Source organism: Microcaecilia unicolor, chromosome 1, assembly GCF_901765095.1.
Source record: "Microcaecilia unicolor chromosome 1, aMicUni1.1, whole genome shotgun sequence".
In the NCBI taxonomy this organism is placed as follows: domain Eukaryota; kingdom Metazoa; phylum Chordata; class Amphibia; order Gymnophiona; family Siphonopidae; genus Microcaecilia; species Microcaecilia unicolor.
Window position 1 is genome coordinate 70,029,499 of NC_044031.1, and position 22,798 is coordinate 70,052,296.

At 40.9% G+C, this 22,798-nt stretch overlaps 1 protein-coding gene across 9 annotated transcripts in view; it reads right to left on the minus strand.

The window, feature by feature from the left end:
• Positions 1-22,798, minus strand: part of PRKAG2 (protein kinase AMP-activated non-catalytic subunit gamma 2) — a 635,875-nt gene that overhangs the window by 49,373 nt on the left and 563,704 nt on the right. For all 9 annotated transcript variants that reach the window (XM_030198247.1, XM_030198257.1, XM_030198237.1 and 6 more), the window contains 2 exons: positions 15,174-15,339; positions 6,448-6,485 (listed from right to left, as the gene is read on the minus strand). In XM_030198247.1, the coding sequence (XP_030054107.1) occupies positions 6,448-6,485; positions 15,174-15,339 (204 nt within the window). The remainder of the gene's footprint in view (positions 1-6,447; positions 6,486-15,173; positions 15,340-22,798) is intronic.

Sequence of the window (22,798 nt, forward strand, 5' to 3'; positions counted from 1 at the left end):
ATGAAGAGGGAAGTCTTCCACAATCTTGCGTGAGCAAGTAGATTAGATTAGCTGGTGTCCACTTATCACCATTGCTCGCAGTGGCAAGCGATAAGGAACAGATTTTCAATATTAACAGCAGCAATAGTCATGGTGACAGAGTTTATTTATTATTACATTTGTATCCCGTGCTTTCCGACTCAAAGCAGGTTCAATAAGGCTTACATAGTAATAGGGAATACAGAATATTGTTGGAGAAAGTAAAAGTTAAATATACCAGAATAATAGAAGAGATGAGTAGGTAGAGATAGGCAATGGAGAAGGGTGTAAGGTGGGAGATATAGTCTAGGTCAATGTCGTTGTCACATGGATATGTGTTAGGTAGATGGGTTCATAAGATTAGTCTGGGTCATTAGGATAGGCTTGCTTGAATAAATGGGTTTTTAGTGCTTTCCGGAAGGGTAAATAGTCACAAATTGATCGGATAGGTCTGGGGAGGGCATTCCAGAGTTGACTGCCTAGGAAGGAGAAGTTGGATCCATAATAGGTTTTGTACTTGAGTCCTTTGCAGTTGGGGTAATGCAGGTTGAGGTAATTTCACAAAGATTCAGACATGTTTCCGGTTGGAAGGACAATCAGATTGAGCATATAGCCTGGAGATTCGCCGTGTAAAATCTTGTGGATTAATGTGTGGACCTTGAAATAGATTCGTTCTTTGATAGGGAGCCAATGAAGTTTTGCACGAAGAGGAGTTGCGCACTCAAAACGTGATTTGCCGAAAATGAGTCTCGCTGCTGTATTTTGGGCAGTCTGAAGTTTTTTCAGGATATGGGCCTTGCAGCCTAAGAAGATACTATTACAGTAGTCGACATGGGTAAGTATCGTGGATTGCACCAAATTCCGGAACGTTTTCTGGGGGAGATAGGGTTTACGCGTTTCAGTAACCACATCATATTGAACATTTTCTTTGTAGTGGAGTTAGCGTCATTTTCAAGCGAAAGGTGGTTGTCTAATGTCACTCCAAGGATTTTCAGGTTGTCGGAAATAGGGATTGTGATGTCAGAGATTTTAAGATTAGATGGGAGGGGCGCGGAGTGTTGAGATGAGAGGATTAGGCATTGTGTATTTCCTTTGTCCAATTTCATCATAAAGGCATTGGCCCAAGAGGTTAAAATGTTCATGCCCGTGGATATTTTGTCGGAGATTTCTGTTAGATTGGATTTGAAGGGAATGAATATGGTGACGTCGTCAGCATAAATGAAAGGGTTGAGACCATGTCTGAATAGAGCTTTGGCTAGTGGGATCATCATAAGACAGAAGAGTATCGGCGATAAAGGGGATCCTTGAGGTACACCGCAGTTTGGTGACCAGGGAGATGAAATAGTTGAGGATGACAACTTTGTAAGATCTTGAGGTGATGAAGCCTTTTACCCAATTAATGATATTTCCGCTGATTCCAAGTTTGTCCAATAGTTTGGTTAACCCTAGAACGCATGACGTTAAAAATATACATATTAACATCATGGGGGCCCCCATGCACATAATGTAGAAAAACACACTTAAATAACTTTCACAAGTTTATTTCAAAATTGCTCAATAAAATATGAATAGTGGACAACATTTTAATTATAATTTTTCACAGAAAATACCAAAAAATCTTTTTTTTTCCCAAATTTCACGCAAAGACATGAAAACACACAAAAATGCATAGAAATCTATAGCAAACTAGCTGCAGCTACATTTTTATTCTAACTTTCTTTTCTATTATATTAGTCTTCCAAACAATTCTGACATGTTATTTTTTCAGAAGAGTGTTCTTTGCAAACAGTTTCCTTACAAGTGGAACAATATCGCTCAGTTTTCCTCTCTATGTTTCTTGGACACATGAAACAACGCTTTCGTTTTCTTTCTCCTGGCTCTGGAGTAATCTGAAACTGTACGCCACACCGTTTCATTGCTTCTTTAGTTTTCTTTGGCAAGCATTTCAAGTCGCTTCGCTCTATCATGTGAGGTATTACAAGTTCATGACAAAGGTCCTTCAAGAATAAGCGTCTCCTGTCCTTCCTCTGTGCATGAAATTCAGGATGAGTTTCTGTATAAATAATGAATGAATTTAGGGCTGCTACATCAAGCATATTTGAAAATAGTACTACAGGCCATCGTTTTGTTTGCCTCTTACACGAATATTCTCCCACCATCTCATCCATTTTATCTACAGCTCCTTTTGTTGCATTGTAATGCAGGATGATTTCTGGTTTCAATTTTTGGTTATTGCTGTCAACACTGCAATCGTGATGCATGGTACTGAGTAAAATTACAGATTTCTCCTTCTTTGCCTTGTAAGATACCAAAGTCGCTTTGTTATTGAATCCAAAGACACTCTCATAAAGTGCTCGCTGACGATTGTGTTTGAGTGCTGCTGGAATTTCTCGTCTGTTTTGCTTTATAGTACCAACAAGTGTAATAGCTTTTGCAAGCAGAAAATTGCCTAGTTCAACATTGGTGAAATAATTGTCCATGGTGATGTTTCTACCTGAATTGAATATTGGAACAGCAAGAGTTTTGACTATTTCAGACCCCAGATCCTTCTGTACTGGTGCACCAACCTCTTTGCCACAGTAGATTACACCATTTATGCCATAATAATTTGCAGAATCACACATCCAGAAGATTTTTATACCGTACTTGGCTGGCTTGCTGGGCATGTATTGTATGAATTTGCAGCGTCCTCTGAACGGTACAAGTTGCTCATCTACAGTAACATTAGTACTAGGATTGTAAAGTTTTGTGCAATTTTGATAAATATGTTCCAGATATAACTGATAGGGGCTAATTTGTCTGTTTCAAACCTCGCTGCACAAGTTCGCTTATCATCAAAGCGAATGATCCTTCTAATTTCCTCATATCTGCCCACTGACATTGTCGCCTTATAGTGTGGATCAGAAAGTGGGTCCAGAAATAATTCTCGTATTGGGACATCATACGATTTTTGACTCCCTGCCAGCAGGAAAAGTCCAATATATGCATAAAGTTCCTCTTTTGAGATATTTTTCCAGGACTTATTTTTTGCTGAAGCGATACGTCTTCCTTCTAGGTTTGAACATAATAGGACCTCTTCTGCAATATTGTCAGAAAAATAAGTACAGAATACATCTTTAGGGGTAAAGTAACTGGGACTTCCCACAGCTCCTTGAGCCTGTCTCACAATATTGTGTATTGGAGTACGTCCGACTAATGTAGGATTACTGTCCCAAAAAACATTCGTTTTGGATGTTCTACTTATCACTTTTTGAGGATCCACTAGATTCACTTCTTCATCATCATCAGAAGAATCACTGGATGAGGATGTTTGATTAGCTGGTGGCAGATATTCTTCATCAGACAAAGATAGTTCACTTTCATCATCGCTTTGAAACAATCGCTTCAATCTCTTGGTCAGTCAGACACTTGGAGGAAGACTGTGCCATTGCTGACTAGATGTTAGAAAATGAAACAGATTTCCTCTCAACAGCTTATCTTATCACAGGTCCTTCAGCAATTAGCTCACAGTGTATACTGTCCTCAGTGTTCAGAGGACCTGAGGTGATGTCATGGCCTTATCACTCCCTCCAAAAATCACATGACATCCTCACATATTATCCACACCCTGGCCCCTCCACCAGCATTACTGAGTACAAATAAAGTAACTTGAGACACAAACACTTCACCAAACAAGCATTGTTACACCATAATGCCTATGAAAAAAAATTATATGAACAACTGGATATTATCAACAATGACATACTTGAGTAATACCTTGAGTTTCAAAATTCTAACTAAAGTAATTTTGCAGATAATAGCAAAAATGTAAGCATGGGGGCCTAAAAGGCCCCCAATATGCGTTCTAGGGTTAAAATATTATGATTTACCATGTCAAATGCGCTGGATAAATCGAATTGTAGGAGGAGGATGTTGTTTCCAAATGAGATTTCTTGTTTGAATTTGGATATTAGAGTGAGTAGGATGGTTTCTGTACTGTGGGCTGGAAGGTAAACCAATTGCGACTCATGTAGAATAGAGAATTTTTGTAAATCATTGATTTGAGAGGTCACCCTGTTTTCCATCAATTTAATTAGCAGAGGAATGGAGGCAACACCCTGGTAGTTGGTGACATCACTCGCTGGTTTTCTTGGGGTTTTTAGGTATTGGTGTAAGTAGTATGTTGCCATGTTCAGTAGGAAATTTATTTTTTATTTTTCTTACATTTGTACCCCGCGCTTTCCCACTCATAACAGGTTCAATGCGGCTTACATATTATATTTATTTATTGTATTTGTACCCCACATTTTCCCACCTTTTTGCAGGCTCAATGTGGCTTACAGAGTATAGATATGAGAACGTCATTACATGTTTTACAAAAATAGTTGATAAGCTGAAGTGAAAGAGGATTAAGATGGAAAGGTGTTAGGTAAGGTCGTGAGAGAGGTGTTCTTTGGTGTATTTGGGTGGTTTAGGAATGATTTGTTTCATTGAGGATGACTTTTGTAGGCTCTGTTGAAGAGATACAGGTACTTATTTGTACCTGGGGCAATGGAGGGTTAAGTGACTTGCCCAGAGTCACAAGGAGCTGCCTGTGCCTGCTGTTTGTTAAACCATGGTGACGGGTTGCGTCGGCATAGAGTTTTAGTATGTAATGGGGCTATTTAGAGTATAATTTCGCATCTGTTGTCCCATTCAGTAAGGAAGTGATTTGAGTTAGGTTGTGTAGGCCAGTTGTTGTACATTTGTTGCCAAAACCTTTCCTTGTCAATCCATCCTCTAGTGATGATTGTTACAGGGTCTTGCTTTTTAGGCTGGCCCTTTTTTCGCCAGTGTAGGGATATTGTCGCTTTATGATGATCCGTCCAGGGGGTGGCAGACCAGTTGATATCAGAAATGTCGATGTTAAGGCTTGTAGAGAATTTGTAAGAGATGATGTCGTACGAGTGACCTTTGTTGTGGGTGGGTTGTATAGGAGGGAGGTCAAAGTTACAAAGATGAAGGCAATCCTTGCATTCGAGAGTGTGGGCAGAGTTGGGATCCTCTAAATGTAGATTCAAGTCCCCAATTAGTAATACACTGGAATTATTGATGCAGGCATTTGATATAAAGTCCATGAAGGTGGATTGGTTATTGTTCCAATTAGAGGGAGGTCTGTAACATAGGAGAGTTGACAGTTTATGGAAGAACTGAAGGACTGCATAGTGATTTTTATATTACAAAAAACATCATATTGGAACTGTTGAAGATAAGCAATTTATAATATGTATTGTATGATATATTTATAAGTTGTATTAGAAGCTGTCATATGAGTTTAGATAGTGCAGGAGCACACTCAGTTTTGTATTTATAGGTTTTATATGTATTCTTCGGAAAGCTTTCGTAGAATGAAGATAAGTGAATATAAAAATTTAGACATTATATAATTGATGTATGTTGACTATTAAAATGACATCCAATATATTTAGTATTAATGAATACATACTAGTTTATATTTTTGCATACAATGGAGGGAGTGCATGCAAATCTCTCATATGCATACTTATCATAGATAACCTGAACAACAAACTGATTTGCAGCCCTCCAGGACTGCAGTTTGATATTCTTGATCAAGAGACTGCTTTAACACCCTAACATCTATTGCTGCTTGACTTCAAGGAACTGTGCTCGTCTGGAATAGAGACGAGACCAGAAATACTCTGTCCCAGCAGTGGTTTCCATGGACCCCCTGAATGTACTGGCATGTCTCTCGTATAGAAGACATATACAATGGTGATTATTATATAATAATACAGATGAATATTATGAAACCTTTGTTTACTAAACCAGTTTGTTCTACCCCAGTCACCCTCCCTATCTGTACATGATTTCTGGATACCAGATACAACATGCTATCTGTGAACTACTTTTGACTGCAGATGTGCAAATGGTTAAAAAAAAATTAGCATACATCAAATGTCTCTGGATCATTGTGAAGGAATAAAGTTGACTCAGGTTGGGATGGTATTTCTTCTTGTGCAGGTATGGTGGTAGCTTTAGGTTTGGGTGGGTTATAGGGGTGGGGGTAATATGTTCTTCATCAAACAGTTGGTCACTTTTACTGTACTATTCCTTTCTTTTGCAACTTTAATCTCTCTCTCTTATATATACATCATAGTAAATGACGGCAGATAAAGACCTGAACGGTCCATCCAGTCTGTCCATCAAGATAAACTCATTTTACATGGTATGTGAAACCAATAAAAAATTGCCAACATTTTTTTTGAATAGATCAAGCCACATTAATAAAATATAATTAAAAAAATAATTAAAAAAAAAAGACAGAAGCAACACTAGTATACTGTGAGTTCAAAACACATGCAACCTACTAATGAATACTTAAGTGACAAGAACATGTATTTTGGAAAAAATAATTATTCAATATATAATTTTAAAAAAGATTGTACTTACTATTACATCAAATTTGGAATAAATATCTACAACTTTTCCTAAAAAAGAAATATGCATGTTAATACAAATTTCTTACAGGAACAAAAGTTACAACATAATCAAACATATAAATGGCAAGAGGCGTACTCATTCGCAAATGCGCAGTAGAGACCCTCTCTGTCCCGCCCCTGCGTCAATACGTGATGACGGGGGCGTGACAGAGAGGGAACATGCGCACCTGCAAGTGAGGGAACCGCCGTCGCCACCGTTCCCCCCCCAGGGTTGCCGCTACCGCTCCCCCCACCCACCCAGAGTCGCCGCCGCCACCCACTCTCCACCCGGCCCGGGTACCTGGCTTCACTATTCAAACCGCCGGAACGCAGCACACAGCTCTCATCTGAGCTGCCGTTGGCCTTCCTTACCTGCCTGTGTCCCGCCCTCACCGATGTTACGTCACACGAGGGCGGAACACACGCAGAGAAGGAAGGAAGGCTGACGGCAGCTCAGATGAGAGCTGTGTGCTGTGTTCCGGTGGTTTGAATAGTGAAGCCAGGTACCTGGCCCGGGTGGAGGGGTGGCGGCGACGACCCCGGGGGGGAGGGGCGGCGGCGACAACCTATCCGGGGGGGGGGGGGGGCTTTCAAACCCCCCCTTCCTTTACTAGCCTGCTTTTACGGGCTCAACGGCTAGTAGCATGTTGGGTCTGACAAATGGTCCATGAAGCCCAGCATCCAGTCTCTGACACTTGGTAGTAGAACCAGTGTTTTTTTTCTAGCGAAAAAAGGTGCCGGTACTCAAATGCCAGGCCACCCTTCAGGGGTGGGTGATCACTGAGGGACCCACCCCACAATAGCCAGGCCCTCTGCAACCAGTCACAGAATCTATGACAAGGCAGAATTGGTGTGTAGAGCCTGAGCTCGCTCATTAAAACTTGGGAACCATGGGTCAATTTTAGCAGACAATGGAAAAGGTGCTGGTACTCAGTACCCCCAAGTACCTCCTCAAAAAAAGCCCCGAGTAGAACCCAATAGAAAAGATGTGTTCTATGTTGCTTACTTCTACAAGTAACAATCCTTATGTCTGTCTAATAATTGTTAATGGACCTGCCCTCCAGAAACTTATCTGAACCATATTTAAACCATTTTGTTTGGTGGATTTGGGGTTGGGGGGTAAATAAGTGTGAGAGTATACCGTGTTTTTAATTTTGTGATCCATGCTGTACAGTCATATTGACGGAAAGCTGCAGAATGTAAATTGTGAAATTAAATTGAATTCTCCATGCTGAAGAGCTGTAATCTGCTCTAATACTATTTAGCTATATTGGCTGTCATTTGTCCTTCTTTCAACCTTTTTGGTTAAATGTGGAATACATCTGGAAAAAACAAAACATCTTGGAAGCCCAATTGTCACACATCAAGTAGAATTTTAACCATATCTGTTGGATGTTTGCAAACATTTAAAAGTATAACTATTTCAGTAAACATTCAGCAGGGGGAAATACTTAACTGTGCTAGCACTGAGGCTACTCTTTTTCAGGCTTGCATTGTTTTATTGCATTTTATGATTTTGAAACTGTTCCATCAGGAGTGGCCCTAAATCCAGACTGCACTGGATGTAGACTATTGGAGGCATCAGTGCGATCAGTAAGTTGTAAATGGACTATCTTTTCTAACACATAACAGAAGAGGTGTATGAGAAATGGGATGATAATTCAGGGGATCCAACTGGTCAAGAGTGGCGGAATTTAATACAAGATTAACTACTGAGGTTTTCCACAAACAAGGGACTTTTCTCATTAGAAAGACTGCTGTGAATCATAGAAGAAGCCAATGGTTCCAATTTATGTGTACGAGTATCCAACCAGCATGTAGGCAAAAGGTCCAACAAACAGCATGTTTTCCTAACAGATGGTATGTTAAAACAAGACCAAGAGGACTGAGAATAGGCAGAGACTGCAGGAGTGGAGGAGAGAGCAGGGGGTGCTGAATAGTATTAATGGACGGATTAACAACAGGAGGAAAATTAAGATCAATGATTTTTTGGACCTTACCTATAAAGCACTGTGCAAAATCAGGGGGTAAGGAATGGCAAGGATCTAAAGATGACAGCTTGTTAAGAAGGCGGAACAAAGTATGCACTTGATTAGGGGATTCATGGATCAAATTAGAATACTCACAGGAAGATTTCAAATAGGTGAAATATTCCTTCAAAAGTGACTGACAGGAGTGAAAATGTTCTGGAGAATATGTTTTACGCCAAAGCCGCATTTAGTTAAGAGTAAATCACCATTATACCACAGGACATGGGGTTGAAGTGCAGTTTTAATACCAGTGTCCCAGGTTGATGACTGCTTAGATAGCAGTAAATCATTAAAGTCAGAAAGAAAAACAGCATGGAGAGGAGAACAGTGGATGGCTCCATAGATTTGTAATCAGGGAAATATAAGCCAGATAAGCAAATGGAAGAGCCAAATTTAAGCAGAGAAACTGATAATTTTATCAAATAGTGAAAGTAGTTAGTAAAAGATAACATATTGGGGTAATATTTAGATAATTTATACCCTGCTTTTTTACCACAGTTTAGCAGCCTCAAAGCGGCTTACAATGAACTAACAATTACAATGACAGTAGAGAGGATAGAAGGAACAGAGAAAGAGGGGAAGGGAAGGGAATATAAATACAATAAACAAATAGGCAGGAAAAAGAAAGCAAGAAGAAGAGAAAGTAAGGAGTCCAAAATCAGATCTTGACTGGCTGAGATTCATTAGGCAGGTAATCAGATAAGACTAGGTCTAAAGTGTGTCCTGCCTGAGAAGTAGGGAAAGAAACATATTGGTGGAGAGAGAGGTTAGTAAAGATGAGAACCTTTTGTCTCGGGGGCAAATAGCATTATCAAAGTGAAAATTAAAATCTCCTGAAATGATTAGGTGATGAAAACGAAGAGAAATGTCTGTAAGGCAATGAGTAAGTTTCTTAAATGTGGAAGCCAAAGGGGAGGGAGGGAAATTAAAAAAACAAAACAAACAAGAAGTGAATAGGAAGGGAACCATTCAAATGAAACAGAAGTGAATCTAGTAGAGGAAGAGAGTCATAGTCTATGACAGATTGTTAGGAAGGAAGGAAGGAGCAACAGCTGCTACACCCCCACCTCGACTCAGTGAACAGGCAGAGGAGTGTGCTGAACAGCCAGAAGGGAGGCATTGTGAGAGAATGGGAGCTTCCCCTTAACAGAGCCAAGTTTCAGTTAGAAAGAAAATTGACTGAGGATGTGCTTGAAGAGTGTCATGAATAAGTATTGTTTTATTACAGAAAGACCAGCAATTCAGAGGTAGAAACAAACTGTGAAAACCAGTGCAGGGGTTGTTGCTGCTGCGGGAGCAAGTGGAGAACAAGGAACCAGGACAGATAGGCCTTGCACAAAAAGGGGGGAGGGGGTTTAGGTTGATTTTCCCAGATTACAGGGATGGATGCCATCCGTGTAACTAGTGAAAAGGTCCCTGAAAACCAAAGGAATAAAAATAAAAGTAAGGAAGACTGCAACTTACAGTCCAAGAGTGGGAAATACGGTATGTCACGAGATTGGAGTCGCCCTAAGGAGCTCACCTAAGGAGCACGACCTGCTCTCCTTGTGTGTGTGCTCCTTCTGTGCCACAAACACCGCAGATAGTAAGCTTGAAATAGTGGTGGTCTGTGACATCACCTTTGTGCTGTATTGGGCAGGGCTAGAGGGTACCGAGGTGGATCGAGTCTGGCACAACAGGAAAACAGCTATGGAGCCCTAGACAGTAAAGCAAAGATACTTATCTGTAGCAGGTATTCTCCGAGGACAGAAGGCTGATTATTCTCACAACTGGGTCGACGGGAACCGGCATGAACATAGCAAAACAAAGTTTGCCAGAGCCTTCTGGTGCATGTGCAGCTCGTATCACACATGCACGGCCTGATTTCCCGCCCGTCGCACGACCACGCTCTTCATTTAAGTCCTATAGCATAAGAAAATAAAAACTCCAAGGGGAGGTGGGCGGGATTGTGAGAATAATCAGCCTGCTGTCCTTGAATACCCGCTAAAGGTACAGAATAGCACTTAGGTGCACTTTTGGCTTATACATGTGTATGTGCACACACATATGCCATTAATTTTTTTTATGATTCAATCATTTTTATTGATGTTCAACTGTCCAAACAAAATCATAACATTTCTTTTTTTTCCACAACATTGTCATTTCATGTTATTACATGTAAATAGAACTCACCCAACTGGAACATCAAAAGTTTTCATTCCCCTCCCCTAAATCCCCACCCTAACCGTATATGTCCTTCTGTTCTTTTATGTCTTCAACAATTCTACTCGCCATTAATTTTTTAATATACTTTTTATTTTGCAAATGAAAACATATATAAGCCAATTATTCAAATGATACAAAGAAAAACATGTTATATAAACTCCCCTGCCTCTTCTACTATCACCTTATTTGTAATCTCATCTGTCTCCAGACCCCTTAATGCAATTAAGCTAATATATAAAAACTGAGGTCCAAACCTTAGCTATTGGAATCATATATGTTTCCATTTAGCATACATGTCCCATGTTTTATGAAAAAGTTAAATACTGCATCATTTTTACACACTGTTAATGTGTACATAAGATACATTAAATCCAATTTTTTAAGAACCAGTTCCAGAGTTGGCATATTATACTGGGCCAGCAAAACTTTAACTACTGTGAATGAATGAGCTGCCAATTTGTTAATGTCTGGTATTGCCATAGGTGTTTTATAGTGCAACAAGCAGCTTTTTGCCATAAAAGGATAAATTACTTTCATTATCTGGTGTCTAAAGGCCTCCAAAACACCTATGCTTTGGGGCAAGACCAAAAGCTATGGAAAAGGTTCCCTGATTTCCACAGTTGCGCCAGCAGTGTTCCTGGTTTGTAGATTTTATGTTTAAAGGCAACCAAACACACATATAAAACAGTAAACAGAAATTAACAGAGTACTATCCCATTTCTGCCCTACCCACCCCCCCTTTGTATCTTATCTCTATGGCTCACGTAAGGATACTTTAACAGTATAGTTTTCAAAGAAATACTAAGAAGTACAATCAAATACTGAGAAATTAAGGGAAGTTAAAAATTATCTATGCGCCACGGTCGCTAAAGTAATCCAAAATGGTTCCCAAATTCGAAATAAATCGAACACCCCTTGAAATATAACATTCTATAGTAAGCACTTGTATCAACCATAAAGCCAAAGTAGGATAATCTGCCATAATCCACAACAGTAAAATAGTTTTCCGAGCCATCAGTACAGCTCTCTTCAGAAATGATTTTAGTCTCCTCAGAATAGGGTGACTTATACAATACTGACCGAACACCACACTAGGTAGTATTTACAGCTTATGCTGCCACTGGAGACGGGCAAAGGTCAGAACATTCACTCAAAATTGTGGGGGGGGGGGGGGGGGGGGGGGAGAAAGAACCAAATTACGTAGCCCAAAGTTGCCTTCTCTGTCTTGCATTTCAGACAACCACCATGAGTCTGCAACAAAGCTTTAAAAGCTTGGAGTATTGTGTTCAGTTCTGGAGGCCGTATCTTGCTAAAGATATAAAAAGACCAGAAGCGGTGAAAAGAAAAGCTACAAAAATGATATGGGATTTGAGTTGCCAACTGTACGAGGAGAGACTTGCTGACCTGAATATGTATACCTTGGAGAAAAGGAGAAACAGGGGTGACGTGATACAGACGTTCAAATATTTGAAAGGTATTAATCCGCAAACAAACCTTTTCCGGAGACGGAAGGCGGCAGAACTACAGGACATAAACTGAGGTTGAAGGGAGGGCAGACTCAGGAGTAATGTCAGGAAGTATCTTTTCATGGAGAAGGTGGTGGATATGTGGAATGCCCTCCCGCGGGAGGTGGTGGAGATGAAAACGGTAATGGAATTCAAACATGTGTGGGATAAACACAAAGGAATCCTGTTTAGAAGGAATGGATCCACGGAATCTTAGCGGCGATTAGGTGGCGATGCCAGTAATTGGGAAGCAAAACTGGTGCTGGGCAGAATTCTACAGTCCACACCCTGATCGTGACTGAATGAATATGGATGGGCTTGAGTGTAAATTTTAAGGGGTTTCAACATTAGCTTCAGAACTTAGTACAAGAACAGAGCTGGGCAGACTTCTACGGTCTGTGCCCTGAGAATGGCAAGGACAAATCAAACTCAGGTATAAAGTATCACATACCATGTAAAATGAGTTTATCTTGTTGGGCAGACTGGATGGACCATATAGGTCTTTATCTGCCATCATTTACTATGTTACTATGTAGTATGGTGAAATAAAGGCGTAACAGAAATTTATATTGCAATTTCCATAGGGTAACATTATCTGTAAGTTTTCTTCCACCAAGCAAGCACTCATGAATCTGATCTGCTGTCATGTCCGTGTGCAATTCCTCAGTCCATTTCAAAGCTCTTTTTCTATAATTGACTTCCTCTGTCATCTCATGCAGGGCCACATGATGAAAACAAAGTGGGACATGATGTTGAGAACCAAATTTATAAGCAGTGGTTAAAGTTTCATGCACTTCCATCAGTTAAGTGAGGCGTAGGAGACTATGGACATAACGTTGACGTTGAAGATATGTAAAGACATCAGTCTGTGGTAGAGATAACTCATTCTGAAGTTCCACAAAGATTTTTAAGCCATTGAGCAACTGATAGAGAACATACACCCTTGGTCTCTCAGTTTAGGAAGGTTTGGCTATCACAGCCCGGTGGAAAAGCTGGATTATTTCTGATAGGCAAATATGGCATGGTTGTCGAAGAAAGTCTGTGAAAATTGCAAACCCATCTCCACGCCTTTCACAGCGGTTACAACAATAAGAAATCTTTTAAAATTCCAGGCAGTTTCCCAGAAGGTGCATGTAACAATGCACTAAAATGGTAATGGGGATGTTGATGCAATTCTAAAGTCACTGAACAATCCTCTCTGCCCCTAAACCAGTCACTGATATGGGTGCATATAGCTCACAATTCATAAATAACGAAGGTTCAGCACTCCCAATCCCCACTTATCTCTAGGTTTCAAAACATGAGACACAGGTAGATGAGGTCATTTACCACCTTCACTGGAACCTCTGGCGCCATCTCAACAAAAGTTTTTCATCTTTCACCCTCAAGTTTAGGGGAAGCAATCTCGAAAAACTACAAAATTGTTGGAATTGACAAGTTATAAAGGTGTACATTCTAAATTAAGGATAAGGGTAATGTTTGTCAGAGTTAGTTTACAATTAAAACTCCTGAGCAAAGGCGGCACATTGAATGCACGACGTTTACTCAAATCTGTCAGGATATTAATACCAAAATATTTATGAGTTATAGCCTAGGTAAAAGTAAAAGGATCTAACATCTGACTTCCCCTTTCCTTCCCTCCCCCTCTCTCTGTTCCAGCATCCCTGATTGAAGGCAGCCTATGCTAATGAGGTTCATTGTTTAATAAATAAAAATAAATATAATCAATCTTACTGGTGTTACCACAATCAAAACAGTATTTCTCTGGCAATAATCTTATCCCGACTGCCTGCATCGCAGACAGGAAGTGGCCTGCCCAAGAGCAGTTGGCTGTTCACCTGGAGTCAGAGAGAAAGCGGCCTGAGCAGCTGGGCTGAGCACAGCGCCGACCCTGATCGCAGTCACAGTCAATCAATTGTACTTCTCTGGACTCAGCCACAGTTTTTTTTATGTGGCTGAGCTACAGAAGTGCAGCCAACTGATTTGTCAGGGAGCCTGTCTGGGGCCTAAAAGGGCGCTCCTAATTGGCTGAGCTGGGAGTGAGGACGAGGACTGGTTGTTTGCTACATGAAGAGGAGGAGTGGGGAGGAAAACTGAGTTCTTCAGCCATGTTACTTGTAACGAAACTGCAATGTAACGAGGTAAACGTACTTGGAATTGGTGCTAATACTCCACTACAAGTAAAAGTGGTTGTTTTTAATGATGATTACGTGTATTCATGTTTTTACTGCTTCTGTATGTTTATTACCTGCTTTGGATAAATGGGGGATATAAATACAAATAAATAAATAGAGTAAAAGTATTGTCACGTTACTTTTACGCTTTTTTTTTTTTTTTTTTTGCTTTCCTTTCTCTCTCTGTTTTTAAAGTCTTTGTTATCTTTCCTATTGAATAATGGAGTTCCTTTCCTCTTTTTTTTATAGTCTGTACACAGCTTAGCTCTGTCAGTAAGAGTGGTTTAGCAAAGATTTAATAAACTATAACACTGGTGCTGAGTAATAAAGTGACTGTCAAAGCTAATGGGGACTCCCTGTTCTTTGTTTTGGACGCACTATTAAAGGCTCTGTTGATCTGGGTCTAAGGAAACTTGTCAGCTGAATCTACTGAGCTGTTAAGAGTCCAGGGGTCTCACACTAGGCTCATGGCTAGTATGCAAATCTTTCTCATGAATATTCATTGTGGGTATCCTGAAGACCTGACTGACGGGGGTGCCTCCAGGACCAGGTTTGGGAACCACTGGCATAAGACAAGACTGGCTTCAATTAAACAAGGGTATCACAGTAAACATTCTCATTATTCCTGGGGATCTCAAGTTCTCTCAGCCTAGTAGAAAGGCTTCCAACTTTTTTTTTTTAATGCATCTAAAGTGAATGCTGGAAAGTATATTAGTTTGTTAAATCAAGTACAAATTAAACCGTTTCTCATCATTGAACATTTTTGTTAATCTTGGTACAAACCTGACTCATCCACAACAGGCAATGCAGAAACTCTTCTTTCCACAAATATATTCAAGGCTTTAATAATTGGAGTGTGTGGATATATGAAGGCAATATTGTGGTATGTTCCAATCCCGAGTTCCTCTAGATTCATCTTCATGAAGGCAGGCTTTGGCATTTCTGAAACCTAGAACAGACAAAAAAAAAAAAAAAAAAAAAAAGTCTACATGCATACATTATCAGAAATACTACTATACCACATAGTAGAAAAACGTTTACACGAGTGTGAAATCAATTGAACTATTGTCAGAAAACTGAACATGACAGCGTTCCATGATTACAAAAAATAATGAAAACCCATTGTGGGAACCAGACATTGCTAGCTTCTAAACTAGAGAATGACACGGGGATGAGGACCCAAAGTAACCGTGAGGATGGGGACAAACTTGTCCTCGTGTTTTCTACTTTGAAGCCTGTTAATGAACTGGACTTTTATTTATGTTGTGAGTCATGCAGACGATGATATTTTGATTTTTTGGAAAAACAAGCAAACATGCTGGCCACATCTAGCAAAATTTGCATGGGGGATCCTGTACATCCTGCTACCAGCACATCTTCTAAGAAGACATCTTCTATTGCAGGAAGGACTATGGAAGACAGGAGAGCTAGACTGAATCCTGCGATTGTTGATGACATTAATCCACAGAGCATACAGAACGGGTTGCATTTTGTACCCCTGGACATTTTAACAGGGTGGATTAGGATTCCTTAGGGTACTAGAAATCAGCTATTGTTGGGGTTGGAAGGGTAGAGGGTGGTGGTGAAGACTGTTATTATAGATGCTCGCTGTTAATATTGTTTTCTATTTGTAATTTATACACAATAGTTGCACAGCATATTGTTTCTTTTTATACTGTAATAAAAAGATTTAAATATAAAATCATAATTGTTTGAGGCTTCTGCAGATGAGGACAGAGCCCATGGGGACAGAGACAGAACCCACGGGGATGGGGCAGGGATGGGGACAAACATTGTCCAAGTGTCATTCTGTACTTCTAACAATACAAATCAAAATAAAACAAATTCTCCTAGATCTAGACACCATCTAGTACCAGTCTTGTACATAAGACCACTTAAAATTACAAAGAATGAAAAGGCAGAGAAAGTGAAAGTCAAAAAGAAAAGGTGAAAGAGTCCAAAACCAAAGTGCCTATTGCAAATCCAAGGTGCCAACCTAGTAGCAGAAGTATTAGAACTACGTTTTCATGCCTTAAAAAGGCAAAATAATTGGCTCCTGCAAAGCAGCAGCTCAAACTCAATCCAGAAAAATCTATAAAGCACTCTTGTTTTCAGATCCTCCAAATAAAACACTTCCTATGCCACTCCTGCTCTGTACAGTCCAGATCCCCTTAGTCTCCTCTTTAAAGCTACTGGGAATTTTTCTTGATAACTCTCTCAATTTACAGCTGCAACTCTCTTCGCTTATTAAACACTTTCTTTAAACCGCATTTGATTTGTTCCATTAGCTCACTCCTATCCTACACTTCAACCCTTAACATATTGGTTCATTCTCTGGTAATTACGCAACTTGACTACTGTAACTCGCTTTATAAAGGTTTGAGACAAAGATCTGCGTCGCCTACAAATGACACAAAACACTTCCATCAAATTAATCACAGGTTCATGGAAACTTAATCATGTCACACCACTTCTCACTTAACACACAGGATTCACCTATAAAACTCTTCTCTTGGTCTTCAAAGAGAAAAATTCTGGATCGCTTCCTTTTCTGGCTCTAGCCATATACTCCTATGCACACTTCGCTCGTACCATCAATGCTACCCATGAGTCTATCTTCTCTGTTACAGGTCCCTCCCTATGGAATGCATTGCCCTTTTTCCGTAGGTCACATTCCTCCCTGACTAAATTCAAGGCAGATCTTAAAACCTACCTGTTTGAGAATGACTTCATACTATCCTAAGCACTGTCCTGAGACAGCCTGCCAACCAGTTTAGACTTGCACCCCTCTCCTCTTACTCATCTTTTATCTATCTTTCTATCCAATAATGGAGTTTTCCTCCCTCCCCCATTCTATTTCTTCTCTCTCTCACATTTTAGTTCCTATATTTCTTATGTATTTTAGTATTGTAAGCCGGATAGATTTGTTTTGATCTGCGGGATATAGCATGCCTTTAAATAAACCTGAAGGTATCATAAGGGCAGTGCAGCCTGCTTTTTTTGATGTTTTTATTATTAGAGACTTGTTCGCCTCTGATTGGACTGCACTGTCAATCATAGCCACTAGCAGGAAGGCATAGCCTTAAGCTGCCTTCCTTGTCTGCTTTCTGTTTTATATACAGTGGGGGAAATAAGTATTTGATCCCTTGCTGATTTTGTAAGTTTGCCCACTGACAAAGACATGAGCAGCCCATAATTGAAGGGTAGGTTATTGGTAACAGTGAGAGATAGCACATCACAAATTAAATCCGGAAAATCACATTGTGGGAAGTATATGAATTTATTTGCATTCTGCAGAGGGAAATAAGTATTTGATCCCCCACCAACCAGTAAGAGATCTGGCCCCTACAGACCAGGTAGATGCTCCAAATCAACTCGTTACCTGCATGACAGACAGCTGTCGGCAATGGTCACCTGTATGAAAGACACCTGTCCACAGACTCAGTGAATCAGTCAGACTCTAACCTCTACAAAATGGCCAAGAGCAAGGAGCTGTCTAAGGATGTCAGGGACAAGATCATACACCTGCACAAGGCTGGAATGGGCTACAAAACCATCAGTAAGACGCTGGGCGAGAAGGAGACAACTGTTGGTGCCATAGTAAGAAAATGGAAGAAGTACAAAATGACTGTCAATCGACAAAGATCTGGGGCTCCACGCAAAATCTCACCTCGTGGGGTATCCTTGATCATGAGGAAGGTTAGAAATCAGCCTACAACTACAAGGGGGGAACTTGTCAATGATCTCAAGGCAGCTGGGACCACTGTCACCACGAAAACCATTGGTAACACATTACGACATAACGGATTGCAATCCTGCAGTGCCCGCAAGGTCCCCCTACTCCGGAAGGCACATGTGACGGCCCGTCTGAAGTTTGCCAGTGAACACCTGGATGATGCTGAGAGTGATTGGGAGAAGGTGCTGTGGTCAGATGAGACAAAAATTGAGCTCTTTGGCATGAACTCAACTCGCCGTGTTTGGAGGAAGAGAAATGCTGCCTATGACCCAAAGAACACCGTCCCCACTGTCAAGCATGGAGGTGGAAATGTTATGTTTTGGGGTGTTTCTCTGCTAAGGGCACAGGACTACTTCACCGCATCAATGGGAGAATGGATGGGGCCATGTACCGTACAATTCTGAGTGACAACCTCCTTCCCTCCGCCAGGGCCTTAAAAATGGGTCGTGGCTGGGTCTTCCAGCACGACAATGACCCAAAACATACAGCCAAGGCAACAAAGGAGTGGCTCAGGAAGAAGCACATTAGGGTCATGGAGTGGCCTAGCCAGTCACCAGACCTTAATCCCATTGAAAACTTATGGAGGGAGCTGAAGCTGCGAGTTGCCAAGCGACAGCCCAGAACTCTTAATGATTTAGAGATGATCTGCAAAGAGGAGTGGACCAAAATTCCTCCTGACATGTGTGCAAACCTCATCATCAACTACAGAAGACGTCTGACCGCTGTGCTTGCCAACAAGGGTTTTGCCACCAAGTATTAGGTCTTGTTTGCCCGAGGGATTAAATACTTATTTCCCTCTGCAGAATGCAAATAAATTCATATACTTTCCACAATGTGATTTTCCGGATTTAATTTGTGATGTGCTATCTCTCACTGTTACCAATAACCTACCCTTCAATTATGGGCTGCTCATGTCTTTGTCAGTGGGCAAACTTACAAAATCAGCAAGGGATCAAATACTTATTTCCCCCACTGTATGCAAATGCAGAAATCATTGATATTTGCTTTTTAAAGTAAAGAAAAATGGCTTTAATGCTTTTTCTGCTAGGTTTGACACCTTGTTTGTGTAGTAGGCACTTTTATTTAATCATGAATTGATAATCAGTGTGACTATTGGGCAGACTGGATGGACCGTTCAGGTCTTTATCTGCCGTCACTTACTATGTTACAATCCTGCTTATTTTCGAAGGAGAAGGGCGCCCATCTTCAGACACAAATCGGGAGATGGACGTCCTTCTCCTAAGGTCGCCCAAATCGGCATAATCGAAAGTCAATTTTGGGCGTCCTCAACTGCTTTCCATCGCGGGGATGACCAAAGTTCAAGGGGGCATGTTGGCAGTGTACCGAAGGCAGGACGGGGGCGTGGTTAACAGATGGGCATCCTCGGCCTATAATGGAAAAAAGAAGGTCGCCCCTGACGAGCATTTGGCCGACTTTACTTGGTCCATTTTTTTTTCACGACCAAGCATCAAAAAGGTGCCCGAACTGACCAGATGACCACCGGAGGGAATCGGGGATGACCTCCTCTGACTTCCCCAGTGGTCACTAACCACCTCCCACCCCGAAAAAAACCATTTCAAAAACGTTATTTATTATTATTATTATTATTTTTTTTTTTTAAGAGTATGACCCTCGATATGCCTCCGTCACTGCGACGGCAGTTGAGGACGCAGTTGAGGAGATTCTTTTGAATCCAGACATTAAGGGGATGCAGCTGTGGCGGACCATTTTTAAGATTGGCTTTGTTGGAGAGTTCTCAGGAATATGGGGACTTCTCTGGGTTTTAGTTAAAGCTATTGAAATCTGAAGCCTTGCCCACTAACTTTGGTGAGATGGGGGTGGGGGGGGGGGGTACACTTTTCCCCTTTGGTAGGTAGGAGATGCCTTCAAATATCTGGGTATTTATCTTACAGGGGATGGTACTAAGATTTATGCTCTTAATGTGTCCATGTTGCTTGGGGGCTCCAGGGCAGCATTTCAGCAATGGCGGCATCTACCGATTTCTCTTTCAGGATGTATCTGTTGATATAAAATGTCTATTTCCCAAATGGCTCTATATGTTGCAGCTGCTCTCCCTCTGTCTTCTGAAGAAGGACCTTAGGCTTTTGACATCTTCTAATGTGCTTTTCATGGCAGGGTAGGAAAAACTGCAGATTAGGCTTTTGTATGGTCGGCTGGTCATTACCCGATCTAGGCAAATATAACATGGCATGCTTGCTTCAACATATTTGAGATTGGGTTTTTGGCACCTTGGACTATACTTCCCCTTGATTACAAACGAGACATCTTGGCCCCTTGGCATTTTTGCTCTGTTCTCCATGCTCTTGTTAAATCCTTGCCTAAACTTTTTGCCAGGAGAATGATTGTGCAACCTTTGCGGGTGGCTTGGAGGGCTATAGCCCGTCTCTGGGGTCAGGACCCCAAGTACTTCAGATTTACTCCCTATTACAGGGAATGTGGATCCCCCCCCCCCCCCCCCCGGGGTTGAGATTTGGAAGTTTTCCTTTGCCAGGAGAGGACAACAGTGCTTTGTTTAGTTCAGATACTGACCGGGGGGGGGGGGGGGGGGGGTGCTTTTGGTGGTGTTTTCAGAGCTGCTCCACACTAATTGGGTCAAGCCCACACAGTTTTGCTTATCAACAATTAGCTTAGCGGGGTTTAAAAAAGGTTTGGACGGCTTCCTAAAGGAAAAGTCCATAGACTATTACTAAAATGGACTTGGGGAAAATCCACTGCTTACTTCTAGGATAAGCAGCATAAAATGTATTATACTTTTTTGGGCTCTTGCCAGGTACTTGTGACCTGGACTGGTCACTGTTGGAAACAGGATGCTGGGCTTCAAGGACCTTTGGTCTGTCCCAGTATGGCAATACTTATGTATATCATATCAGTTCTCTCCTGTGGAAGGGTTTATTAACTCATTATCATAGATCTAAACACACATAGTTAATTTCCTGTAGGGGATTCCAACCATCTCTGACCTCCACAGAAGTCTGCTAAAAAAGAGTGCCCTGGTGGATTATAAAGTTATGCTTAGTAAATGCTTGAACTAGACCTAGGTCAGACATTTGCAGTGTATTCAGCTGATCTGCATGAATGCCCATTCTGCATCCTCTTAAGGGGGTATGTCACACAAAGACAGGTATGCTATATGGGAGTGGTGGCCAATTAGGCATCTGCCAAGTACCAGGAACCCCAGATTGTATTTTTACATGTGTTATGGAGTTGCCCACTTATTTTAATCTTTTTGGAAAAGGCTTTTTAGCTCAACACAAGTAGTTGGGCAGCCAATGAACTGCTCGCCTTTGGGTGCCACCTTAGATCAGACTGGGTCCTTTCACGTTGTTGGGATGGGCAAGTGCCTTTTGATTTGGAAAGCTTGTATCATTAGCAAGACATGTATTACAAAGCTGTGTGGGTCAGACCATGCCCACATATTGGCAATGATGTATCCAATTTCATAATTTGCTGCTGTTGGAATTGAGAGATACTAACCGTACATTCAAGAGAAGAAAATGTTTGTTTGTTTTTTTTTTTACATGTGTGGATGGACTATATCCAATTATTGCATACAATGGCACAAAGTTTTGTACTGAACAAATTACATGATATGATTTTTGGGATTTCACTTTGTTGTTTCTAGGTACTTATCGTCAGTAGCTATAAAACAAGTCCCCCTACAATGAGGCTGGTATTGGAAGCGAAGGGGAGGGGTACTGGGGATGGGCCAAGGTTAGATGAAGGGGTAGTTCATGGCATTGTTGTACTTGGCCACAGAGAACGCTAGGTAATGGGGTTCGGGGTTAGTGGGTTTTTTCCTACATTTGTGATCCAGAACTTCTCTGTTTCTATGCAATATTGCTTTGTTCAATACAATGCATAGAAACATCTTCTGCATTGTTGTTTACTTGATACTCTATGCTTGTGGGTAGAGTGTCAAATGTAATATTAATGTTGCTCTATTGTTATTCTGATTAAAAACCGTTGACATTAAATGTAAACACTTAGCTTGCAGATCACATTGTCTGCTGACACTGCCCCTCATCCTGGAAGACACTAACCTTTCAGCAAAACTGGCACTCCAGGGGTATCTCAGCTTTCTCCATGTTTCACTGACCCTTGTTCATATTACAAACTAGAAAAAATACCCCAAACTTGCACCACTGTTTCACGAAAATAGAATTTGCTGCTTCAGGAGGTGAGTCCACTGTAGGAACTATCGACCCTTATTTTAAATATATAAACGGGGAGGATTTTTTTTTTTAGAACAGTCTTTTCTCCTGTAGAGGAGTTTTTCACAGTTTTTTTTTCTCTTCCCTTTGAAAAAAGAGTGACACCGATGATTTTAATTAGCAAACTTTTGAATTAATGAGAGTCTACATTTCTTTAAGAGGTATGGTGGGGGAGGATTTTTTTTTTGAGAACAGTCTTTTCTCCTGTAGAGGAGTTTTTCACAGTTTTTTTTTCTCTTCCCTTTGAAAAAAGAGTGACACCGATGATTTTAATTAGCAAACTTTTGAATTAATGAGAGTCTACATTTCTTTAAGAGGCATGGTGGGGGACGTGTGTAAGCTTGCCATCTTGAGAACAGGTGGTGCACAGAATGGTGAATTGGGGGTGGTTTGGTGGGGAACAATAGGGTGCCGGTACAAAATGTGTGATTACAACTGCC